The following is a 21,218-nucleotide window of genomic DNA, read 5'->3' as shown; positions in this document are numbered from 1 at the left end:
CCGTTGAATGCATATTCACAGTTATCTTTTCGCGAGTCAGCCTTATCGGCACCGGCTCCTAGGAGCACTGTGGATGTCAATATTGCCTCAAACGCGGTATAAGGGTAAGAGACCTCAGCAGATTAGCAATATCCTCAGAGTGGTTGTGTCTCTCCACTAAGCCAGCCTACATCGCTTCTCACTTGGAACGTTACGTCAGGTATCATCTCCTGCTATTCTGGCTGCTATTCTGGAGCCTGATCATCCTCTCGCATATTTGCTTGGATTTCTGCTGGGTATTTATGACAGGGAGCTGAGAAGCTCCACCATCGCTTCATTTCCATGCCGAGCTGCCCATAATAGTGGTGTCCGATGATTATTGTCCATCGAGTCCACCTCCACATCATCTCGCTCAACCAGTAGCTTCACCACCGCTTCACGTTCATACCCAGTTGCAAAAGACAGTGACCCAGCCGCATAAGACAGTGGTGTCCGGCCATCATTATCTTTCGAGTCCGCCTCCACATCGTCTCGCTCCAGAAGCAGCTTCACCACCGCTTCACGTCCACCCCAAGCTGCGTATGATAGTGGTGTCCGACCCTCATTATCCTTCGAGTCTGCCTCCACATCATCTCGCCACAGTAGTAGTTTCACCACCGCTTCATATCCATTCAAAGCAGCACACGACAGTGGTGTCTGACCGCACTTATCCTTCGAGTCCGCCTCCACATCATCTCGTTCAACCAGTAGCTTCACCACTTCTTCATATCCACACTCAGCTGCCCATAATAGTGGTGTACGACCATTATCGTCCATCGAGTCCACTTCTACATCATCTCGCTCAACCAGTAGCTTCACCACCGCTTCACGTTCATACTCAGTTGCAAAAGACAGTGACCCAGCAGCATAAGACAGTGGTGTCCGACCGTACTTATCCTTCGAGTCCGCCTCCACATCGTCTCGCTCCAGAAGCAGCTTCACCACCGCTTCACGTCCATCCCAAGCTGCGTACGATAGCGGTGTCCGACCCTCATTATCCTTCGAGTCCGCCTCCACATCATCTCGTTCAACCAGTAGCTTCACCACTGGTTCACGTCCGCACTCAGCTGCCCGTATTAGTAGTGTCCGGCCATTATTATCCTTCGAGTCTGCCTCCACATCATCTCGTTCAACCAGTAGCTTCACCAATTCTTCATGTCCAAACAGAGCTGCATACCACAGCGGTGTCAAACCACCATTATCCTTCGAGTCCGTTTCCACATCGTCCCGCTCCAGAAGCAGCTTCACTACCGCTTCGTGTCCATTCGAAGCAGCACACGACAGTGGTGTCCGACCGTACTTATCCTTCGAGTCCGCCTCGACAACGCCTCGCTCCAGTAGCAGCTTCACCACTTCCTTATGTCCACACTCAGCTGCGTGAAAAAGTGGCGTTTGACCATTCTTGTTCTTCGAGTCCGCGTCCACATCGTCTCGCTCCAGAAGCAGATTTACCACCGCTTCACGTCCATACAGAGCTGCGAGAGACAGTGGCGTCTGACCATTCTTGTTCTTCGGGTCCACTTGAGTACTACTTTTCGCTAATAGCAGCTCTTTCAGTCTGTCCTCAGCTTCTACTGCGAGAAGGTGCAAGATTGTATTTCCTTCTTCATCCCGAACAGAAGTGTGTCGGAACGTCAAGGCTCGGGCGAGGTCAGGAACGGCGCGTAGGAGTGATAATTGGTCACGAGGGTTGAGATTCTCCGCCGTGAGGAGGATGATCTCTCTCGGGAGATAAGCACGATCTTTTGGCGTTCTCATCGTCTAGCGCATGAGAGATACGGAAAGATAAATAAAAACCCACAGCAGTTTGGTCTTCTTCTTGCCACGCTTAGAGACGTCGCTAACCTTGAGCGCTGTTTGGGGAAGAATGTGGTTGTTAGCAGAGGTTCGGGGCATTCCGTTTTGTTAAATGGTTGTATTCCTGCTCATCCCAGATATCTCCTCCATTCCACTTTCTCGGGATCGTAAATACGGAGAAACTTGGAGGTGATAACGTACTTAGGGGCGGGCTCTGCTTGAACTTGTCGGCCTAGTCAGAGTCCTCCAAAGTAAAGCGGGAGTGGATGTGAAACGCCAGCAGTGGACCTTGCCTTTTCCTAATGCAAAGTTGACAAGCTTTCTCGAAGCCTTTTTAGGGCCGGAACCTCGTGGAAAGATCAGCCGTGGCTCAACGAATCGAACAATCTCGCTGCCCGAGTTACGCCGCGTGCCTGGTGGTGGGCCGGCGGGCATTGGACGGAACGGCCGAGGACAAAAAGTCAATTTGTTTCACTCCCAGCCACCATGTGAGGACGCACCACTCATGAGTAGTGTAAATGAAAATATATAGCATCTCTCAAGGCAAATACGGGGTATAAGATCAAAGCAGGTAATTTCTTCTGTCTCTAATCAGGGTATCACCTGCCGCAGTCTACTTCTCAGTCACGTGGCTTATTGAGGCTTTACCGAATTAGGAAGTTTGGACGCCACGATGGGAGCCTAGGGCTAAGCGAAACATGTCCCCTTTCGACTCATCAATTTGCGAATTCTACCTGTGACTACGCCTAGATGTCACGCCTTCTCAATCTGCCCAGCGAACTGCTCGCTCGCACATTTTTTAATGTGGATCGTTCATCATTAAAGTCGCTGCGCCAATCCTGCCGTTTCGTATCACAGCTGGCCACCGATCAGCTTTTCAGGACCGTGCACCTGCAGCCCAGCGAGACAAGCCAAAATGCGTTACAAGAGATTTTGAACAATCCCAGTCTACGTCGGATTCCGCGAAAGATCTACATAGACACCGTGGACGAGAGTCTTGTACGATTATCTTAATCCCGCTCCAAGCAACAACTAATGCGCACAGAATTATGATGAAGAAGAGCAAGAATGGCCCCAAGGCTGGGACAATCTTGTTCCGCAAGTGAAAGAATTGCCTCGGCTGAACGCCGCCGTTCTGTGCTTCGATAAGGGGTTTACATCAGACAGCAGGGATCAGGATTACTTCCATTATACGGACTTCCCCCAGACGCCTCAATTTCGCTTCCACGCAATGCATAAGCTCTTCTCTCTTCTCGAATCCTTACGGCACCCAATCCAGGATCTTGGTATTCGCAACCTGCAAGCGGATAACCCCAAAGATCCGAAAACACTTGCGAAAATGGGAACGGTCCTGTCGGGCCTACTGTCCCTTCGCCTAAGCATTACTAGCGAGACAAATGACGCCGCTCCTGAGCATGATCTCGAGGTATAACCCACCCCATCCTCCATCGAGATGCTTTTTCTAAACATATCAGTATCCGGAAATCCGCAAGTTTTTCAAGGAGTTGCCCAGCACATGGCTGAGTCCCGCTGCGCCTTCCCTCCAACATCTCTCGCTCTGCTCGCGTGAATACTCGGGCTTTTACCCTCACCTGGATCTCTCTAATCTGTTCTTTCCACGCCTGAAGACGCTATCTCTAGGAAACTTCTGTTTCTTCCATGATGGCCAAATCGACTGGATTCTAAAGCATGGCGACACCCTCGAGGAAATATACTTCGATGACTGCGCCGTCCTCTACGACTTTTGTATGATGGAAGAGAATGTGGACGCCTGTGCTCTACCTAGGGACACTTTGGTGCGCCGCGAGGGCGATGAGTCTTTGTATGGTTCGTTCGAGAAGCGATGGCACCATATTTTCGATCTATTTGCAGAGAAACTGCCAAAACTGCGACACTTTCGAATCGGCCGTAGTAATTGGTACCCGGATATTCCATTTGAGCAGGAGAGGGATATCAAGGTCGGGCTGTATTATAATCGGTATATGTGCTGCTATGATGGATATGGCCCTTCGCCTTATATGGAAGGTGAGGATCCCAAAGAACTCGCAAACCTTGGGAATGCGTGGAGACCGTCACCAGAATGTGACGATGAGGATCGCGCGGCACTGCGGAAACTATTGGCAAAGCTTGGGCAATCTGTCCAGGACAGTTATTCGAATAGACACTTTGGTGGTCATATAGTGGATCTTGTTCAGAGGAGATACGGATCCGCAGAGTGATACAGTATCTATGGATTGCAATCACTTGGGTAAAAGAGCCTCCACCTAGGCGGGGCTTCCAATGTTGGAAATTACGCAGACGGTTTCTAAGTCGGCTGGGGGTTAGTGGCATTTGCTAAGTGATTGCTCAACATTTAAAATGATCTTACATATGAGAAAGCAGAAATATATACCTCCAGGGCTATCTACGCAATATCCTTCATCCTTCAAATGCTGGTGAATCGACACCTAGGACTAGACATAGACCACCTGGTTATCCTCTGATCGGGATCTTACGTGCCATCGACATTATCAACAAACATGACCGAATTTTCATAGAAATAGCCGAAATCGAAATCTCATGTGATTAAGGGCTCAATTCTATCAGATACAAACAGAAGAAACCAAGATTGAAGCGTGAAATATGGATGCAATCAGGGAGCATAGGTGCATCAACGTATGCCCCGACACAGTATATGGCTTAGGTGAATACTGAGTCAGGACTTGGATAGACCCATGAGAGTAGAACCACCCTCCGATGCCGTTAACCAAAGCCATAAAGATATAAGAGGCTGTCAGTCGAGATATACCAGAAAAGACAGCGTTGTAGAGCGAGACGCTGCATAAAACCAAAGCTCCAAACCCTCCAATCGCCAGCACTCGTTCTGTCTTCTCCCTTGGCCAGGTTATCAAATAAGTGGCACAGACCACCCCGCCCAGTGTGACTCCCAGGAGAATGGAATTGTTGTTCCCCCGATCAGTAGCCTCTAAAAGTAGGGCTGATACAGATGTCCCCCATATGTGAAGAATAATTCCAAGGTGGTCCAGCAGGAAATAGGAAGAAGGGAGCTGCTTTCCCGAATACAACACGTAGTGACAAAAGGTAGAAGTTCCAAAACAAATGAGGTTAGCTAAGAGAGAAACCAAAGCTGTGGCCGTATTGCTTATGGACGAAGGGCACTGAGACATATGGTAGATAAAGCAGAGTAAGATGATACTGCCGCATAAATGGAGTCTCGCGTCGACAGAGCCGTTGGTGTGGACGATTGTGCTTCGGGGCTTCGAAAAGCGATAGCTGGTTTCCATGTTGACAAAATATATTGTCACAGAGAAATTCATGAAATGAGTATTTAATGGCAATATATAGGTACAACAAGGCGAAGGCTTTTCGAAGTAGATGGGATAGAAAGCCTTTAAACCGGTGGCAGGGCCCGGGTAAAGAAGGCCTTACCATGGGAGAAACATCTTCATTCCATTGTCATTGGAAGATAATATCAATTTCACGCTATAGTCACGAAATGCGAATCTATGTGTGCTCGGAGTGGAGTTATCCAAATAAACCACATCCCACATTTAATTTTAATTGTATTTTTTATTTTTATTTAATTATATTTTCCAGCATCTTTTGGTGATGTATAAATGGTGAATTGTGTCACAAAGTTGATATCAACCTTGAACATAGTACACTATTGAACACCAGCAGCATGTGAATCCTCTCTCCATAGAAGTTATTATCTGAGCCGTGTTGGCTGCATTATCTCAATAATAGTGGGACCTGGTTTGTTTTGAGAAGATCCAATTCAAAATCGTTTCATGATCGGCCGCATTGATTCACCGAACATTGACGGTCCTCACGCGTTTTAGAGACAGATCCTAAGCTGGCTAGCAAAAATAAGCTCAACAGAAAAGACAGAAAATAGGTGGCTACATCTTCCTGAGGACTGTTGGAAAGCATAGTTTCCTTGGTATAGCAAAGTTAGATATCGCAAAAGACAAGGCAAACTCTAGCTACGGGAAACCTTCATGGGGTTGCTATCTGGCTAAACTGGGAATGGGCTATGCACAGTCTACTGCACATCTTGCAGGCGTGAAGAATATACTTGCCCTTTCCAGGGTTACAGTAACCGTTTGTTCTTAACCGTTTGTTCTTAACCGTTTGTTCTTAACCGTTTGTTCTTAACCGTTTGTTCTTAACCGTTTGTTCTTAACCGTTTGTTCTTAACCGTTTGTTCTTAACCGTTTGTTCTTAACCGTTTGTTCTTAACCGTTTGTTCTTAACCGTTTGTTCTTAACTGTTTGCTCTTAACAGTTTGCTCTTAACCATTTGTTCTTAACCCTCTGTCCTTAACCCTCTGTCCTTAACCATTTGTTCTTAACCATTTGTTCTTAACCATTTGCTCTTAACCGTTTGCTCTTAACCGTTTGCTCTTAACCGTTTGCTGTTTACCATTTATCCTGACTGTTTGTTGATCGTTTGCAGTTAACCGTTCGCCCTTCACCGTTTCCCGTTTGTTGTGAGCGTCCTTAATCGCTAGTTGTTAAATGTACACTGTTTCACCATCGCTGCGTTGCTGACCTATCGTTGCTCACCGTATCTTTGTTGACTTTTCTACTGCATCTTTTTCTATTGCCAACCCGGCACGCAGGCGGACCCGTGACACTAGCGTTGCCAGCTCTAGTGGTCAGTACAGAATGACAATCAGACGAGAGTTCGAATAATCGGTTACCTTGCACCCTGCCCTCAAATAACTGATTGAAAGTCTGGCAGATGCTGGAAAAGCAGGAGAAACCGTGGCCATGCACCTTGAGATTCAGATTATCGCCGGGGATAAAGGCGACTCACCTCCGCTTTAATCTACAGATGAACGGTGATTGGGCCCGAAGACGGCACCAAACACGTTGTCAAATTGAACGCGCAGAAACAAGTAAATGAGAACATTGTGTCTTGAAGTAAGCCTTCACTGTCACGTATACATCTTCCTTGGTCAGGATGGCAAAGCATAACTCTGTGCGATTTATTTGTTGTCTGACGAACTATAGAAGATCCGTAATCAATGCTGTCAATGCCTAATGCTGTTGCAAGACCTTAACCGCGACGATGTAATTCCAACTTTATCCTCACGTTCCGCTGCAGGTGGATAGGCCATATATCTTCATACCACCCAACATAAAAGCGAGAACCCGCTGTGTGGAACAAAGTGACAACAAATGAGACTGGATATCTTTACAGAGGCTTTCATGCACGTTTGGCAACTTTAAGTTGGCTAGAGAGTAAATTATGCGCCCAACGGATCGGCGGTAGTGTAGCAGCTGAAAGCCGACCTTAGGTTCGGTTTTCAAGACAATAGCTATTCAAGGAGAATAATGACGCGACCGAAATCACGATACAGGGGAACAATTATTGATTTCTGGCTACGGCCCGAGATAGTTGAGATATCAGTGAGACCTACTGTTGAATAGTGAAAAGAGATTGAATACAGTATAGCGTCCTCCTTTCCCAATTTTGAGTGTGGTGCTTTTGCGCTCTTGTTACAGCAAAAGCTCGAACAGCTTCTGCAGATTCCCCGATCAACTTACAGGAAGCTATTGATATTCTGAAAACAAGAGAAGCGAAAGCATATTCATTTCCTGTAGTTAAAACAAGAGAAGCCTTGGACTACTTCTAATGCTGCGATCGATAATCGCACAATGTAAAGTCACAAATTCCCACTCCTTGGGTTAGCGAAGTATGTCTCATGGACTAGATAGCCACAGGAAGATAAAAAAGCTCAGAAGCTAGCCTTCAGGTTGTCGTATTTGGAGATAGGATAGCTCAGCTGGTTCTCGCTCTTGTCCAGAGCCCCAGTACCTCCAAGGGTATTTACCACCTGCAAGGCTCGAAGTTAGTATGATCAAATGTGGTATATGAGTTAAACATACCGTGGCGATCAAACTGTCATCACCTTGCTTGTCACCACTGAGCTCCCACCACATACCACCACCAAGACCCTTGGACTTGATATATTCACTCTTCTTACGCGCAATCTCAGGGGTATCATAGCTGATGAACAAACGTGAGCCCGAATTGTAGCAGTAGCTAGCAGCTTCCTGGTCCAAATTTGTGACCGTGCAGCCGGGCTGAGGCAAAGCCTTGTAGTCCCACACCCCATTTTCCCAGCTACCACCACCAACACCATTATAAGTCTGGCCAGGACCTTTGGTGTCGGTGAAAGCTCGGCCGTACAGAGGCATACCTAGGACAATCTTGTAAGAGGCCACTCCGTGCGAGGTGTAATAGTTGATCGCTTGGTCGGTGTTGAATGGAGTGCTGGCTATGTTGCTGTTGGATGCGCGGAGGTTGGCATCATGGCCGGCAACGGTGTCCCAACTTCCGGTATAATCGTAGGCCATCAAGTTCCAGAAGTCAAGGTACTGATTCATCTGGGCGAGATGCTCTCGCTGGTAGTTGGCAGGGCCTAGAATTTGGGTTGGCACAACCAGAATGTTTGAAAGAAACGACACGTACCAGCAGGGGATGCAGTGGTCAGCAAGAAATGATAACCATCTGCGTTGGCAGAGCTGTACAAATCCAAGGCCTGAAAAATATAGTCTTAGCAGAGTCATCAATAAGAGAAGCTTGAAATACCTCACGAAGACGGCGTAGGGTATCAATAAATTGGTCAGCTTCGTTGTAATTGGCAGGGTACTATCTCATATCAGCATCAAACACTGTCAACGAATTAGCAAACTCACTTCAAAATCAACATCGATACCGTCAAAGCCCAAGTCCTTCAGCAGCTCGACGGAACTGTCAGCAAACTTCTGGCGCCCCCCTCGGTTTCAAAGGCCGTTCTGAGGTTGGTAGAATACGTCCAGCCTCCAATCGACAAAAGAACCTTAAGGTTTCGATTCCTTTTCTTGAGTAGGAAAAGCTCCTTAACACATCCATAGACATTATTCCCAGTATCAGCCCATGAATCAGTGGAGTAGTGCTTCTCGATGTCCGACCAGGTATCTGACAGGACCACCTCACCAGATGTTCGGGCATTGGCAAATGCGTAGAGAACATGGGTTAGTTTCTCGGCGGGAATATCCTGAGGCTGGAAGTTGCGAGCATAGATGCCCTGATGGTGATAAGTTAGTTTGATTTAGTGGTAGACTAAATCTGGTTCAAACTCATACCCAGTTCACAAAGTATGCCACGGAACGATATCCGTTAACATCACGAGTAGCAAAGTTAGTCGTATTGGCCTTAGTCAAATAGGGAATGTAGGTAGCGTTGGCCAGCCACGCCAGGCCCAACATGTAAGAAATGACGAAGTGCATCGTGAGAGAGTGGCAAGGTTGTACCTGATGATGTGGCCCGGCCCAGCAAGCTTTGAGAAGAGGGGACCATCGAGAAGGAAGGAAAAAGGCAGACAATTTGTAGTTGAAAACAATCCCATTGATTATCGTGACCCACAATAGGGCAACCAACCCCTCAATAAGATCTCAGACATGACCGTGCAGCGTAAATTACAAGAAAAGAACAAGATGATGTAACTGGTTCCGAGCGCGACTGTACTTGGCCTCTCGGCGGAGATAGCTGCGTCGAATGAAAGAAACAACGGAGTCTGGATACATGTAACTAGGATCTGTCATATACCTAGAGTAAGAGACAAGCAGATTCTAGAAGCTCATCTTGTCCCCCAGACGAGAGCTTTCCACCCCCTTCAACGTGATTTCGTGGCTTTACTGTAATAAGGGTTGCAGTGTTAGTCTGCAGATTTTGTATGCGGTGAAGAAAGTACTACACCACTTACGATCAAAAGGATAGAAAGGAACGGATAGCGGCATTGACACAGCGGTCGGTTACTTCGCTCGGAATGGTATCCTCGTAAGGAGTGTTGCAGTTGATATCTGTGCTCAACGTAATATTGTTGCCGCTGTCGGTAGAGACCATTACCGATTCCGTGCCGGCTTGTAGAGTCTGGCATCCAGCTTCGAAGCCTCCAACCTCTTTTCCTGGCCCTGAACAATCGCTTGCGGTGTAGTAGGTAACTGACCACAGAGCAGAAGCTGATGTGGCTATTCCAAGGATGAGAGGTAAGTTAAGGCGCATACTTTCAGCGTTTCGTTGTAATGTGGACGTGGTATAGATAGGGAGCAAGCTGGGGCCAGAATACTGCCTGTAGGGAGCTCTTTTTATATCTCCCTCCAGGTCAAAAGTGCACCTTTGCAGACGATACATGTATGGTCGAGTCCACTGTGCCAGTTTGACTGATTCAAAGAAGGCATCGTTGAACTCCCTTTACTAGGCAACTACTCCCGCAAGTCACCGCACGCAATATCCTGCTTCTTTGATAACCCCCGTTCATTCTCTTTAGTACATTCGGCAGAAAAAGGAGTAACCGATTGGGCTTTTCTGGTCCCCCGAAGGGGGTTTCACTTAATTCATCAAAAACATGGTCTTTCTTCGCTGCAGAGAGAACGGAACTCATCTACCTCACCCGGAAACAGCGCGAAGATGACCAGGTCTGGTCATCAGAAACGGGAAAACGGTCGAACCGTCCAGCACCGCCAAACTTCGAGGTATGATATTCGACCAGGAGTTGCGATGTACGATATGTGCAGTAAATTCTTATCTTGTGGTACTGTTTTTCTTTCCCCTCTTGTTGTTGGTCGATGCACCTATAACGAGCCCCGAGCCGCTTGCCGCTCTCCTCCTCGGACGGTCAGCGGATATCCGCAACAATGGGCGGAAGCTGATTAGTCCTCTTTTTTGATTTCATCTCATGGTCATGTTCATTCACACTTTGTTCTTACACTAACTCCGAAAAATGACTATTTGTTCCACCATTTTCTTGGGCAAATTGGAGGTGCAAAGATTCTTCAACCGCGCATGGAATTTTATTATAACCAGTCAAATTACTGCACGTACCAGAAGATGCCTGTGGTTTGTCATGTTTCTGGATACCGGCGACAATAAAAATCCATTAATTGCGAATTCTCTGGTGATAGTAATTTCAAGTGAGTCTGCTCAAGGCTAGCTTATAAGTGACAGTCCTCCACCGTAAACAACTTCAGCGGGGCGTGCAGCAAATATTTCAAGTTGCTAACTAAGCCTGGAGAGTTTGAACCTACTGCCACTCTAGATGCACTCGAGTTGCGATATTTCATCCGGCCGCATGTTTCTTACCCCGAGAAGCTTTCGACGATGTAGAGACAGTTGCAACGACGCACATTTCGGTCAAACGTAACACACGCTGCCAACCACTCTGGAAACCACAAACCACAGTAGTAATTGCGGTCAAAGAAGTCCTTTTGTTGGCAACCACGAGTAGTAATTCCCTGAATGACAACGATACCACTGAAGCGGATCAAGCCAACCGTCAAGTGTATTCAACCCAATACCAGATCAGTTCTACATCCATCGTGTCGACGGCAACACTGCAACTCTCCTTACGATTTGTCTCGGCACGTCATACGTCTTATCTGTAGTACGGTCTTGTCTGTTTTGTTGGGTTGGGTTAACCTGCTATTGACTTTTGGAATTGGGCTCTTTTGGATGGGTTGGAATTGTCTCAACAAAGAATACATTCCACTGGTGGAAAGAATGGCATGAATCGTTCCGTTTAAAGATTTCTTCGCAATCATAGATTGGCGGGGCCCATTACCGAGCTCTGTCCATGAAGTACAGAAATCGTCACAGTAACATCCTTCCTAAAGTCAGAAAACACATGTTGAAATCACAACCTTCCTCAGGCTTAGTATGGCAACTTGGAGCTGTGAAGCAAATGAGTGGCTGAGGTATTGTTCTGGTCATGGGACGTACCGTCGTGAATTGGACCCACAGGCATGGTCTTATACACACCAGAATTGTGGTACCTAGTGAATAAAGGGAAAATACAGTTGACCCAATTGATGCCACCCAGAGAGCTTTCTGATGCTTGGGAGCCGTGGGACCTGGATGTTGCCAACCTGAATTGAACGTAGTGGTTGCTAGAGACATAGGCTTCATGCATATATACCAAAATCGAATGAATTGAGCATGAAGAAAGCCTTGACTGGCTAGAACCATAAACGTGAATAACGCAAGCAAAATATTGCGATATTGCTGAAATGATCTGTTAACGAGAGACGTCTCAGGTAGCGACCAATTCAAACTTGCCAATTGATAAATTGTCAAAGACAGAACGACCATTGCACTGACGAAAAATAAGCCGGCAATCATGTGAGTCAAATGTGACTGCAAAGTTGAAATATACAGATACTATATAGAATATCAGTGTCGCCCTCGCTCTTACTTACTGCACTTACTTCGTTTAAAACAAGTAAAAGTAAAACAAAGCCGATTTCCATAGGAAATATCGAACGCGACAGATCTGACATTAGGTTAGGATAATTATATATCGCTGTACAAATTGATCTGCATACCATTATTAGAAGCCGTCGTTTTGAATGCAAGTATCATAGATGCAATTGAGCCAAGAATAATAATGCCACCTATTATAATCTGGCTGTAAATGAGCCGATTTTTGCTCCGCTCTGTGTGGTTTAAAGCACTAGTGTATAGGAGCCAGAATGCAAGACTTGAGCCGGAGCAAAGCGTTGCTGTTGTTGACGCGACCAGTTGGAATATGAGGCCAAGGTCCATTCTTTCTGTTTCAAGCTCACGAAGATCTTTGACTATAGTCCATGGCACCAGCCATCATTAAATAAATATAGATAGTGGCATAAAACGCTTGTTCTTATCTGTCTTCTACTTATTTTCCTCTTCTACAATGCATGAAATGTAGTTTGTCAGCGGTCATGAATATTGCATCTCCTAGGATCCCAGGCGGAACCCTTGTCAGCATCAACGTTTATCCGTCTTGTTACAGGGGTACGAGTGAGCCCCCTTGCCAGAATCACTTGATTGGACAAACCGGTGCTGCCAAGAATCCATGACAACTACCATATGCAGCTCCGAAACCTTTCTTGTTTAGGCCCAGTGTGCTAGGGCTCCAATGTAGGGGGCCCAAGCGCGAGTGGTAAATTCTGGAAACAAAGCGGGGCTTTTCACATCTGACTTGAGATCGGTTCTTGAAAATGGTTTTTCCGAGACAAGGAGGGGCTTCGTTCAAACTCAGGAAGATTCGAGCAACTGAGCATTCATTCTATACTGATATACGTCGCATTATTCTCCTTTGATGGCGTCAACACCATTCTCGCTCGAACATGCGAGCGACGCGATTCGGGACCTCGGTTTCTACTCTGAAATGGACCAGGACTTGCGGACTCCTATGTTAGAAATGGGACCAAAGAGCTGCTTGTCAGCAGAAGGTTTGGAGTTTTGCAAAATCCATGTTATCGGAGACAAGGTCTATTGCCAGTGGATCTTAACCTCTAGATATTGGCTAATCCTTTGTAGCGCGCTCGATCCATCCTTGAGTCCTTTTTTCCTTCGTGCGGTCTTGCCCGATACCGGAAATTCCACAGTGATCCAGGACACATCTTTCAGTTCAGAAGTGGAGGTGAGAAGGCGGGCCGGCATGTTCTGGTCGTGAAATTGTGGGGTAGTGGGTCAGAAGTGGTTTTCTTTGATCGTTCACACAGACACAAACTACCCGGTGTTCATGCCTCTAATGGTCTATGGGAGGTACCTTTTGCTGCCTTGGAATCAGTGGGTTGTGGCGAAGGGTCAGAAATCCTCTTTGAGCACGGCGGCCTGTAAGTCAAACTTGCCTGCTGACATTTTCGCTCCTCTGACTGTTCAGGTAGAACAATCCAGGACGCCCGGCTAGCCTTTGAAATCAGGAAAGGCACTCCGATTGCGACCGTGTTTGCGACACCCGACGTCATTATGAAATGGGCGAAAGTTGTTCTCCCAAACACACCGCAAATAGCAGAAAAGGCCGCCGAACTGCAAGAAGAAAGCGCAAAAATTGGATTCCACTTTGAGTATGATACAAAAAGGACGGCCGAACCTCCATCCGTCATCCCGGGAAATTGAGCGACGGCCTATGTCTAGTCTAGGGTAGGTCATATCGTACCTACCTATTTACCATCCCACGCAAAGCGAAATTCAGTCCCAAGAATCGGATCGGTGATATCAGCGCAGAAACCGACAGGGTCTCCGCCACCCAAATGTGCCCTGTGGCCCAGCGACGAGGAGGCTTCAAAAAACGGAGGGTCGAAGTTATCAATAGGCGGCGGGGGATAATCGTGGAACAAAAGAGGTGCGAACATGTCCACAGCATCAAATGCTGGCTGTAACTCGAAGCATTCGGAGGTAAATGGTTTGTCTTGTAGCTCAACTGTCTCCCCATGTCAATGAGAGCCTATTTTTCAACAAGAATAGTAAAGGCAAATTCATACCATGTGGTACTTTTTCAGAAGTTGTATCAGGCAAGGCTTCCCCATTCTCACACCGTGCTCTGCCTCTTCTAAGAGGGTAGAGGTTTTGGTCGAGATCTGTCTCCCCAAGCGTCCTTTTCAGAGTTTTCAAATCGGGATCGTTCGACGAAGGGTCTAGCGTTTCAATCATTCGGTCCAATTTCATAATAGCTGTGTCACGCAGGTCGTCACACATTCCCAACATATATCCTCGTTTCCTATCAGACGAATAGGTGTGGGTTTTGGCGTGCTTAATCAATGCGCTCACGTGTGTAAAACGCCGAAAACACTCAACACATACTTCGTTGCAATCGACATCTGGTTCCAAATCCGCGGTTAGCTATTGATGCTTTCGCTCAAGGAGAGGCAAGCATTACGCAGTTCAAAGTGCTTCAAAAGATCCTTTCTCGTTTTGAAATGCTTCCCACATCCGTCGTATGGGCATTTTCTAACGCGGCGAGTCAATGATCTCAAAGGTGCGGTAGTTTCGCTAATGCATTCATTTCCATTGTCCTTTTCGCCATCGCTCTCATGACTGACATTACTCGAAGCCACAGTTAGTGTCGCGTTTACTTGACAGCTCTCACAAAGCTTATTTGGGTCGTAAATCGGAGCTGCGTGCGCTCGACACTTTTCTATCTCCAGGGCTAAGGTTCGTTCTCCAAACTAAGCAAGTGGTCAGGAACAGAAACAAGATTCAAAATGGCTGCAGGGAGCTAACTCTGTACACTTCGAGATGAGAACATAGTGCGTCATTTGTTGGGAATACTGCCAAGCATGTCTGACACTGTCGTTGTATACTGAAGTCGCCAGCCATTTCCGCTGAAAGTTCGCCAAAATAAACTGCGGAGAGAGAGCAACTTAAGAGCGCAGTTGTTGGCCCCTCAATGCCTCTAGCCAATCAGAGCTACCCCAAAATTGGCCCCACCCTGGCGGCAAACCACGGTAGAATATCGGGCCATCACGGCTCATAAGAAGATGACATACCCCATCCAGCAAGTTCGGGCAGAACATCTTTCGCCAGGCCATCGCGGGGCCCCCTTCTCTCCCACCCAGCACTCGCTCTACCTCATTTCAATATGCCTCAAGATGCTTCTTGCTCTGACTGCAACGGATCTGGATTAAAAGACGGGTTCATCTGTGGCAGTTGTGGAGGGAAAGGAAAATGAAATGCGAAATGTAAGTGACGTGTCCTCTTTCTTTCGCCTCCTACTCGCCTCTCCCTTTCCTGATCTTTTTTAATGTTTGATGAATACTTGTTTGCCTCTAACACGACCAGACAGGACTATCAACTGCGGTTTCATCTCGGTTAGATCAACGCTCTCATAACTTCTTGCCAACACTTCGAAAACCTTCGGCACAAAACTAAGACGGTTCTTAATTTCTGAAGTTGTGAGAACGCATCTGCGAGGAACGAACCCTATTTGATCGTCGGGCAGGGACAAGTTGTCCAGTTTACTTTTCGGATGCAGTCCAAGGCATCATGTTTTTCGTTGGGAAATCTATGCTGGTGCGAGTTTTGAACGGTTATCGGGATAGTTTGCCAGCGTCTTATCACGCGTCAAGTATTTTGACACGCCCTGATGCAACATCATGGTGTGTACTGATACAGTAGGCGGTCTAACTGGCGGTTAGAGCCCGAAGTACCGGAGGTCAAATAAATAAGTTTGCAACAGCACTGTATCTCGGGCCGGGCCACACCTCTCAACGATCCGAAAACCTATTGTTAGATAACCAACTTACCCCTCACAGGTGGATCCTACGTAGGACCTTCTCGCTTCAAGGATTCTCGTTCAGGATCCTGGGAGATTCGGCCTAAAAAGGAAAGGTTCGATCACAGCCATTGGCTATCGGCTGAAGCATCTTGTCCGATGCTGCGATTCTGACAAGGGGCCCCAGCTGGACCCCCGTACTCTTCGTGCACACAGACAGGAACAGTTCTGTCAAAATTGACTGATGCGAACGAATCAAATGAATGTTTGCTCTCAGTTCTCGTATCCTTGTCCACAACGAGACGGTCAGAAAAGAACCAGGCAGCGAATATATAAATATGAGCAGGTACAACCTCATTGTCATCTTTCAACTTTGATCCATCTTTCAATTCTTTGATACACAATGAGCGGAATTAGTGGAGGTAGTTCTTCCCCCTTGCAGATGTCTCTTTTAGACATCTTCTTCCCTGGTTTCAGTATGGCCTCTGCCTCCGCACGGCAGCTGCTTGCTGGTAATCTGGACAGCTATACTCGACTTCTTTGTACCTTAGGAATGTTTGTCCTCTTCACTCGCTATGCAGTCCGCTACGTTGGAGAGCTAGTGAGAAGCTACTTCAGTTCGTAATTCTTCCCTTGTGATAGGATGAGTCTGACCGCCCGCAGCTTCGACAATACATGTCTCATATTATGACGAAGCGTACGACATGCTAGTCGACTGGATAGCTCACCAACCGTTTGTGCGCAACGCTCACTCAATAATCGCTCGTGTTAGATCTCCACAGCGAACAATCATCCAAAACCAAGCAAAGAAAAAGCCTTTGACCTTTTCGCCTTGGGATGGATCTTTCCCTTTCTGGTATAAGGGACACTTGCTCATACTTCACTGTGCCGTCAAAGACCATCGAGAAGATATCCACATCACCTCCATTGGCCTTTATCCAAACATTCTCAAAGAGCTCGTTGAAGAATGCCGAGGAAATTATCTTAATAACATTAGCAAAAAGATCACTGTCTTTGAGCACCGCGAAGGGGACTGGAAGAAAACCAGATTAAGACCAATTCGGCCAGTCTCTACAGTCATCATGGACAAGCAAGTACAGGATGACCTTTTGGGGGATGTGAAGGACTTTCTGGATGAAGATACTCAAAAGTGGTACGCCGACCGCGGAATTCCTTACCAGCGTGGCTACCTTTTATATGGGCCTCCTGGAACCGGAAAATCAAGCTTCAGTCTCTCATTAGCTGGGGAATTTGAACTGGATATTTATACGCTTCAATTGTCCAGTATTTCGGACAGCAAGCTGATGAAGTTATTTGCTGAGCTTCCACCGCACTGTATCGTTCTCCTAGAGGACGTCGACGCCGCTGGGATGGGGCGTAGGGACGATGCGGCCGCAGACCAAGAGAGCAATTCAGGCTCTGGAGTCACTTTATCGGGTCTTCTTAATGTCCTCGATGGTGTCTCATCTCAGGAAGGCCGGGTCCTCATTATGACAACCAACCACATCGAACATCTGGATGAAGCGCTCATTCGGCCCGGCCGCACAGACAAAAAGGTGCATTTTAATCTTGCGGATAGGAAAATTTCGGCTCAGCTTTTTCACACAGTCTTCAAGCAGGCGCCAGACCACAATCAATCTAAGAAACGACTGGGCGACGGCACGATTGAGAGGCTTGCTAAGGATTTTGCTTCCAAGGTGCCAGATGAGGTTTTCAGTCCAGCCGAAGTTTTGTCGTTCCTATTGGAGCAGAAGACCTCGCCTTTTGGCGCTGTTGCTGGTGTTGAAACCTGGGTAGCAAAGGCAAATGAAGCAGCAAGCCAACTGAAGAGAGATGGTTCTTGGGTACAAGAAGGACGTTAAGAGACTGGGGGCGAGCGCAACGGAGAGGCGAAGGTGCATTCTCCCAAGCATAACACCCCGACGACATTTGGTTTGTGGACAGGCCTGGCCATATCTGCCACGCCAATCGGGTGTTGGTTAAACGCTTGAGGCACTTCACTATTTTTGAGTTTATTTCCCGGCCCTTTAGTTACTTTGATACTTTGTCAGTCTTGGTTTTTGGCCCACTGCTCTTACGCCACCGCTGTTTTTGTTTGATATACTCTCACTCCTTAATTTTGAAGCATTTATCAACCAGCTTCCATGCACCCGAGCTCGACTGCATAATGTAGCGGAGTTCGGCCCTGATCATATCAAATTATAGTAGTGTCCTCCCTGGCCGACCAAGTAGACAAGATGCGCAAAGGATTTCAGCGCCAGTCCCACAACGGAACATTTAAGTGGCACGCCAAGATAGAGGAACACATTTCCCTCCCACCCATGCTCTACGGTGCAGACATCAACCAGGTCAACTAACGCAGTGGTCCATGAGTCTGTGGACCTTCATGTGCATACAGCAGTCGACCTGGATAGGAGGCTTTGCCTGTTTCCCCGTTCCCAATGCGATGACCACGCCGCGCGTTGCTGGATATTGGTTCTAGAGTTCGAGGACGCTTCAGCCATTTCACGTCCTCCAAGTCAATGACAAACAAACGGCCACCCAGGTCATCCCACAGCATATTGCGCCACTCACTATCGCCGTGGACAATTCCATACGACCGGAGCACGGTCAGAGCTTTGTCGCGCTCCTGGTGAAAGAATCTGGAATTCTCATCGTTAATGACATGCTGAAGCCGTGTTCCAGACCAGCTCAGTATCATCATCTGCGCCATTAATTGGCCATGGTACCAATATGAGACTCGTGGTGTGATTGTCCCCAGACAGACGGGGATCTGTTTTCCCTGCAGGCTCCTGAGATAACGGTAATTATCCGCCTCTGCCTGAATGAGATGCTGCTTGTCCGCCGTGGTAGCCTTGATTATCACAGTGTATCCGTGTGACAGAAGGGTAGCTTTAACGAGGTAACCTGTCCGACCACAGACGTGGAGTTGTTCAAACCCATGGTTTCGGTTTCGGGCAAGCTGACGGTGAAGCCGGCGTGTGAACTCCTGCGGACCCATGGAGTGTCTCTGTCCACCGTGGAGTTCCCAGTTGGGGCATTCTTTATCCAGAGGGTCTCGGTTGACCATGCCGCAGATGCAGGCAATTGTGCAGTAGGGTCGCGTAAATTGCACGTCTTTTCGAGAGGTCTGTTTGTTGTCCCGACCGGCTCGTGTGCTTTCGCTTTCCTTGGTCGATTGACGGTTGTTGCCTCGGCCGCGGCTCGACCTGCTGCGAGCCGCTGCTGCGATGGATGGCGAATGCGATTCTTCATCACTGCCGCTGCCTTCGGTTGACGAATGCTTCGGAGTAGACATGCCTGGTTTGCAGCGAGCACGGGATCGTGTATTGTGTGTCTTCGGCTCCAGTTTCCAGTGCGAGGGTCGATAATTGGAGGCTGGTGGGTCTTTACGGAGAGTCTCGGGGATTTTCCTCAACACGTCTAGGTATTCGACCTCCCAGGTCTTTAGCTTGTCGTGTGCCGCATCATGCCATTCTTGAGACGGAGCTTCGGCGGCTAGCGCTTGAAGGGTGAATGCAAGCACCTGACCGATGGCGGTCCGGTGGAGGCACAATTCATCATCCGCCTGCACGTCCTGATTCGGGATACACATGAAATATTGAACAACCGTGGGATCATCCTTCGGGATATGAAGAAAAACAAAAGCTTCCCCCGTGCAGATGTAGCCGTATTGAACCCCGCTGTCAATCATATATGAGAATATCTGAGTGACCACAGCGGCGACGAGGCAGGTGGCATAAAACTCAAACGTGTCGCCTTCCTGGTCAATGACATCGCGAGCCAGGTCCATCTGGTGTAGACCCGCCACCAATTCGGGGATTGTCACCTTGTGCGGCGCTTTGAACTCCACTGCATACACTGGTTTTTGTCGCTCGTTGGCCACAATGTGCACGCAAAACTGGTCCGCGCGGCGATTGCGTCTTCGTGCCGTACCAGCACTCTTTTGTCTCTGCGGCGCTCCTCTCCCTCTTCCTCCGCCTTTCCCACGCCTTGTGTTCGCTGGCCGTTGGGGTGTCCGTGCGTCTTGAAGATTCATTTCCTCCAAGCTGTTCTCCAGCGAAGTTTCCGATGGGTTCGCGCGGTCATAGAAGGTGACTTGGCCCTGGATTCCAAATTCATTGCGAAGGGGTTCATCATCTCGCAAAGCCTTAATTACCTTTTCGACAAAGTTATCCACCGTGTCTCGCTCAAAATTCCGAAGGGACGCTTCCGAATAGATCGGCTTGTTCTGGGTATTCGTAACAACATAATCTATTTGGGTATCAGAAGGGAAGAGGGGGCGCGAGGTGAAGGCACCCGTGCGGTCGAATTTCCCCCAGATTTGCTCTTGGAGTTGAGGGAAGTCAAGCCAAGGGACTATGCGCTGGGGGTAAAGTCGGTTCACTGGGTCGGTCGCGTCACCCTGGGTCGTGAGGGTCGCATCCGTCTCAACTCGGATCGCTTGAGATAAAGAGTTGTGACAGCGATCGAGAAGGCGAAACAGTGTGTTGGGCTGCACTCGCAGCTCTGCCTCTTCTCGCGCCCTTTTTTCTTCTTCTTCACGACGCTCTGCCTGTTCTCGCGCCTTTTTCTCTTCTTCTTCACGACGCTCTGCCTCTTCTCGCGCCTTTCTTTCTTTTTCTCGCGCCTGTCTCTCCTCCTCAAGCTGACGTCGTAGCTCGGCGATGGTTTCTTCCATCGCTCATTGAAATCAGTATTCAGCAAATAATCGAACGATGCATATCGAAGTCAACATAGTAGGGGGTTCGCTGTCTGGCGCGGGGAAGTGGCCCGTCAGGGCGGATGCTCCAGATTTCTACCAACCAGCTTACTCACCCCCTTGGCCCGAGTCGATTCATGCCTCAGGCACCAAAGGCTCCAACTCGCTTTGGCCTTTTGATGTGCTGACGTTCAGAGTCCTTTGTTTTCTGGAATATACGTCGACTTAGCCCGGCCTCGTCAGTAGGTATATAAATGCAGTCCTACATCAAATTCCTGACCAAATAGAGTCACCGTGGCGAGGTCATTATCTCGATTACATCGCTCGCGAGACGCAAAAGTTTTTTCTGATGAAAGAAAGAATAGGCTGATCTCTCTCATTCTCCGTCTGTTCTGCGGAACACGCTTCTGTATGCTCTAAGTTCCGGGGATTAGACGTCACCTGCCAACGGGCCTCATGGAAAAGCAAAGAGATGTAAGAATATAAAATCAACGTGACCAGTAGAGTTTAACCTATAAACAAGGTGCTCTTGGGGTATGGTGTTTGGAATTAAAGTTGGGCTGAGCAGGACGACAAACCAAACACCGCCCTCGAGTCCAGGTCAATTATGTGATTAAGGTACGTAAAATGAACCAAATGTCGCAGATGATCTGTCATTTCAGGAGCAACTGTATT

At 47.9% G+C, this 21,218-nt stretch overlaps 5 protein-coding genes across 5 annotated transcripts; 3 read left to right on the top strand and 2 right to left on the bottom strand.

Annotated features, from left to right (window-relative positions):
- Nucleotides 1-3,046: 3,046 nt before the first annotated feature.
- Nucleotides 3,047-4,034, top strand: N7446_005267 (uncharacterized protein; the record flags this gene model as incomplete). The annotated part of the gene is made up of 2 exons (XM_058514015.1): nucleotides 3,047-3,241; nucleotides 3,291-4,034. The coding sequence occupies 2 exons, from the start codon at nucleotides 3,047-3,049 to the stop codon at nucleotides 4,032-4,034; spliced, it is 939 nt and encodes a 312-aa protein (XP_058375344.1).
- An 8,909-nt stretch (nucleotides 4,035-12,943) lies between these two features.
- On the top strand, nucleotides 12,944-13,746 carry N7446_005266 (uncharacterized protein; the record flags this gene model as incomplete). The annotated part of the gene is made up of 3 exons (XM_058514014.1): nucleotides 12,944-13,114; nucleotides 13,165-13,463; nucleotides 13,515-13,746. The coding sequence occupies 3 exons, from the start codon at nucleotides 12,944-12,946 to the stop codon at nucleotides 13,744-13,746; spliced, it is 702 nt and encodes a 233-aa protein (XP_058375343.1).
- A 44-nt stretch (nucleotides 13,747-13,790) lies between these two features.
- N7446_005265 (uncharacterized protein) lies at nucleotides 13,791-14,280 on the bottom strand (the record flags this gene model as incomplete). Its single annotated transcript, XM_058514013.1, has 2 exons — nucleotides 13,791-14,050; nucleotides 14,112-14,280. The coding sequence occupies 2 exons, from the start codon at nucleotides 14,278-14,280 to the stop codon at nucleotides 13,791-13,793; spliced, it is 429 nt and encodes a 142-aa protein (XP_058375342.1).
- Nucleotides 14,281-16,244: 1,964 nt separating this feature from the next.
- Nucleotides 16,245-17,703, top strand: N7446_005264 (uncharacterized protein; the record flags this gene model as incomplete). The annotated part of the gene is made up of 2 exons (XM_058514012.1): nucleotides 16,245-16,458; nucleotides 16,505-17,703. The coding sequence occupies 2 exons, from the start codon at nucleotides 16,245-16,247 to the stop codon at nucleotides 17,701-17,703; spliced, it is 1,413 nt and encodes a 470-aa protein (XP_058375341.1).
- Nucleotides 17,704-18,194: 491 nt separating this feature from the next.
- N7446_005263 (uncharacterized protein) lies at nucleotides 18,195-20,522 on the bottom strand (the record flags this gene model as incomplete). Its single annotated transcript, XM_058514011.1, has 1 exon — nucleotides 18,195-20,522. One exon carries the CDS (start codon nucleotides 20,520-20,522, stop codon nucleotides 18,195-18,197), a length of 2,328 nt encoding a protein of 775 aa, XP_058375340.1.
- Nucleotides 20,523-21,218: the final 696 nt, after the last annotated feature.

This window comes from Penicillium canescens (genome assembly GCF_028828765.1).
Source record: "Penicillium canescens strain IBT 15451 chromosome Unknown utg000003l_segment0_segment0, whole genome shotgun sequence".
NCBI classification, from domain to species: domain Eukaryota; kingdom Fungi; phylum Ascomycota; class Eurotiomycetes; order Eurotiales; family Aspergillaceae; genus Penicillium; species Penicillium canescens.
The sequence above is the reverse complement of the archived record's forward strand: the minus strand, read 5'-3'. Positions and strand labels throughout refer to the sequence as shown.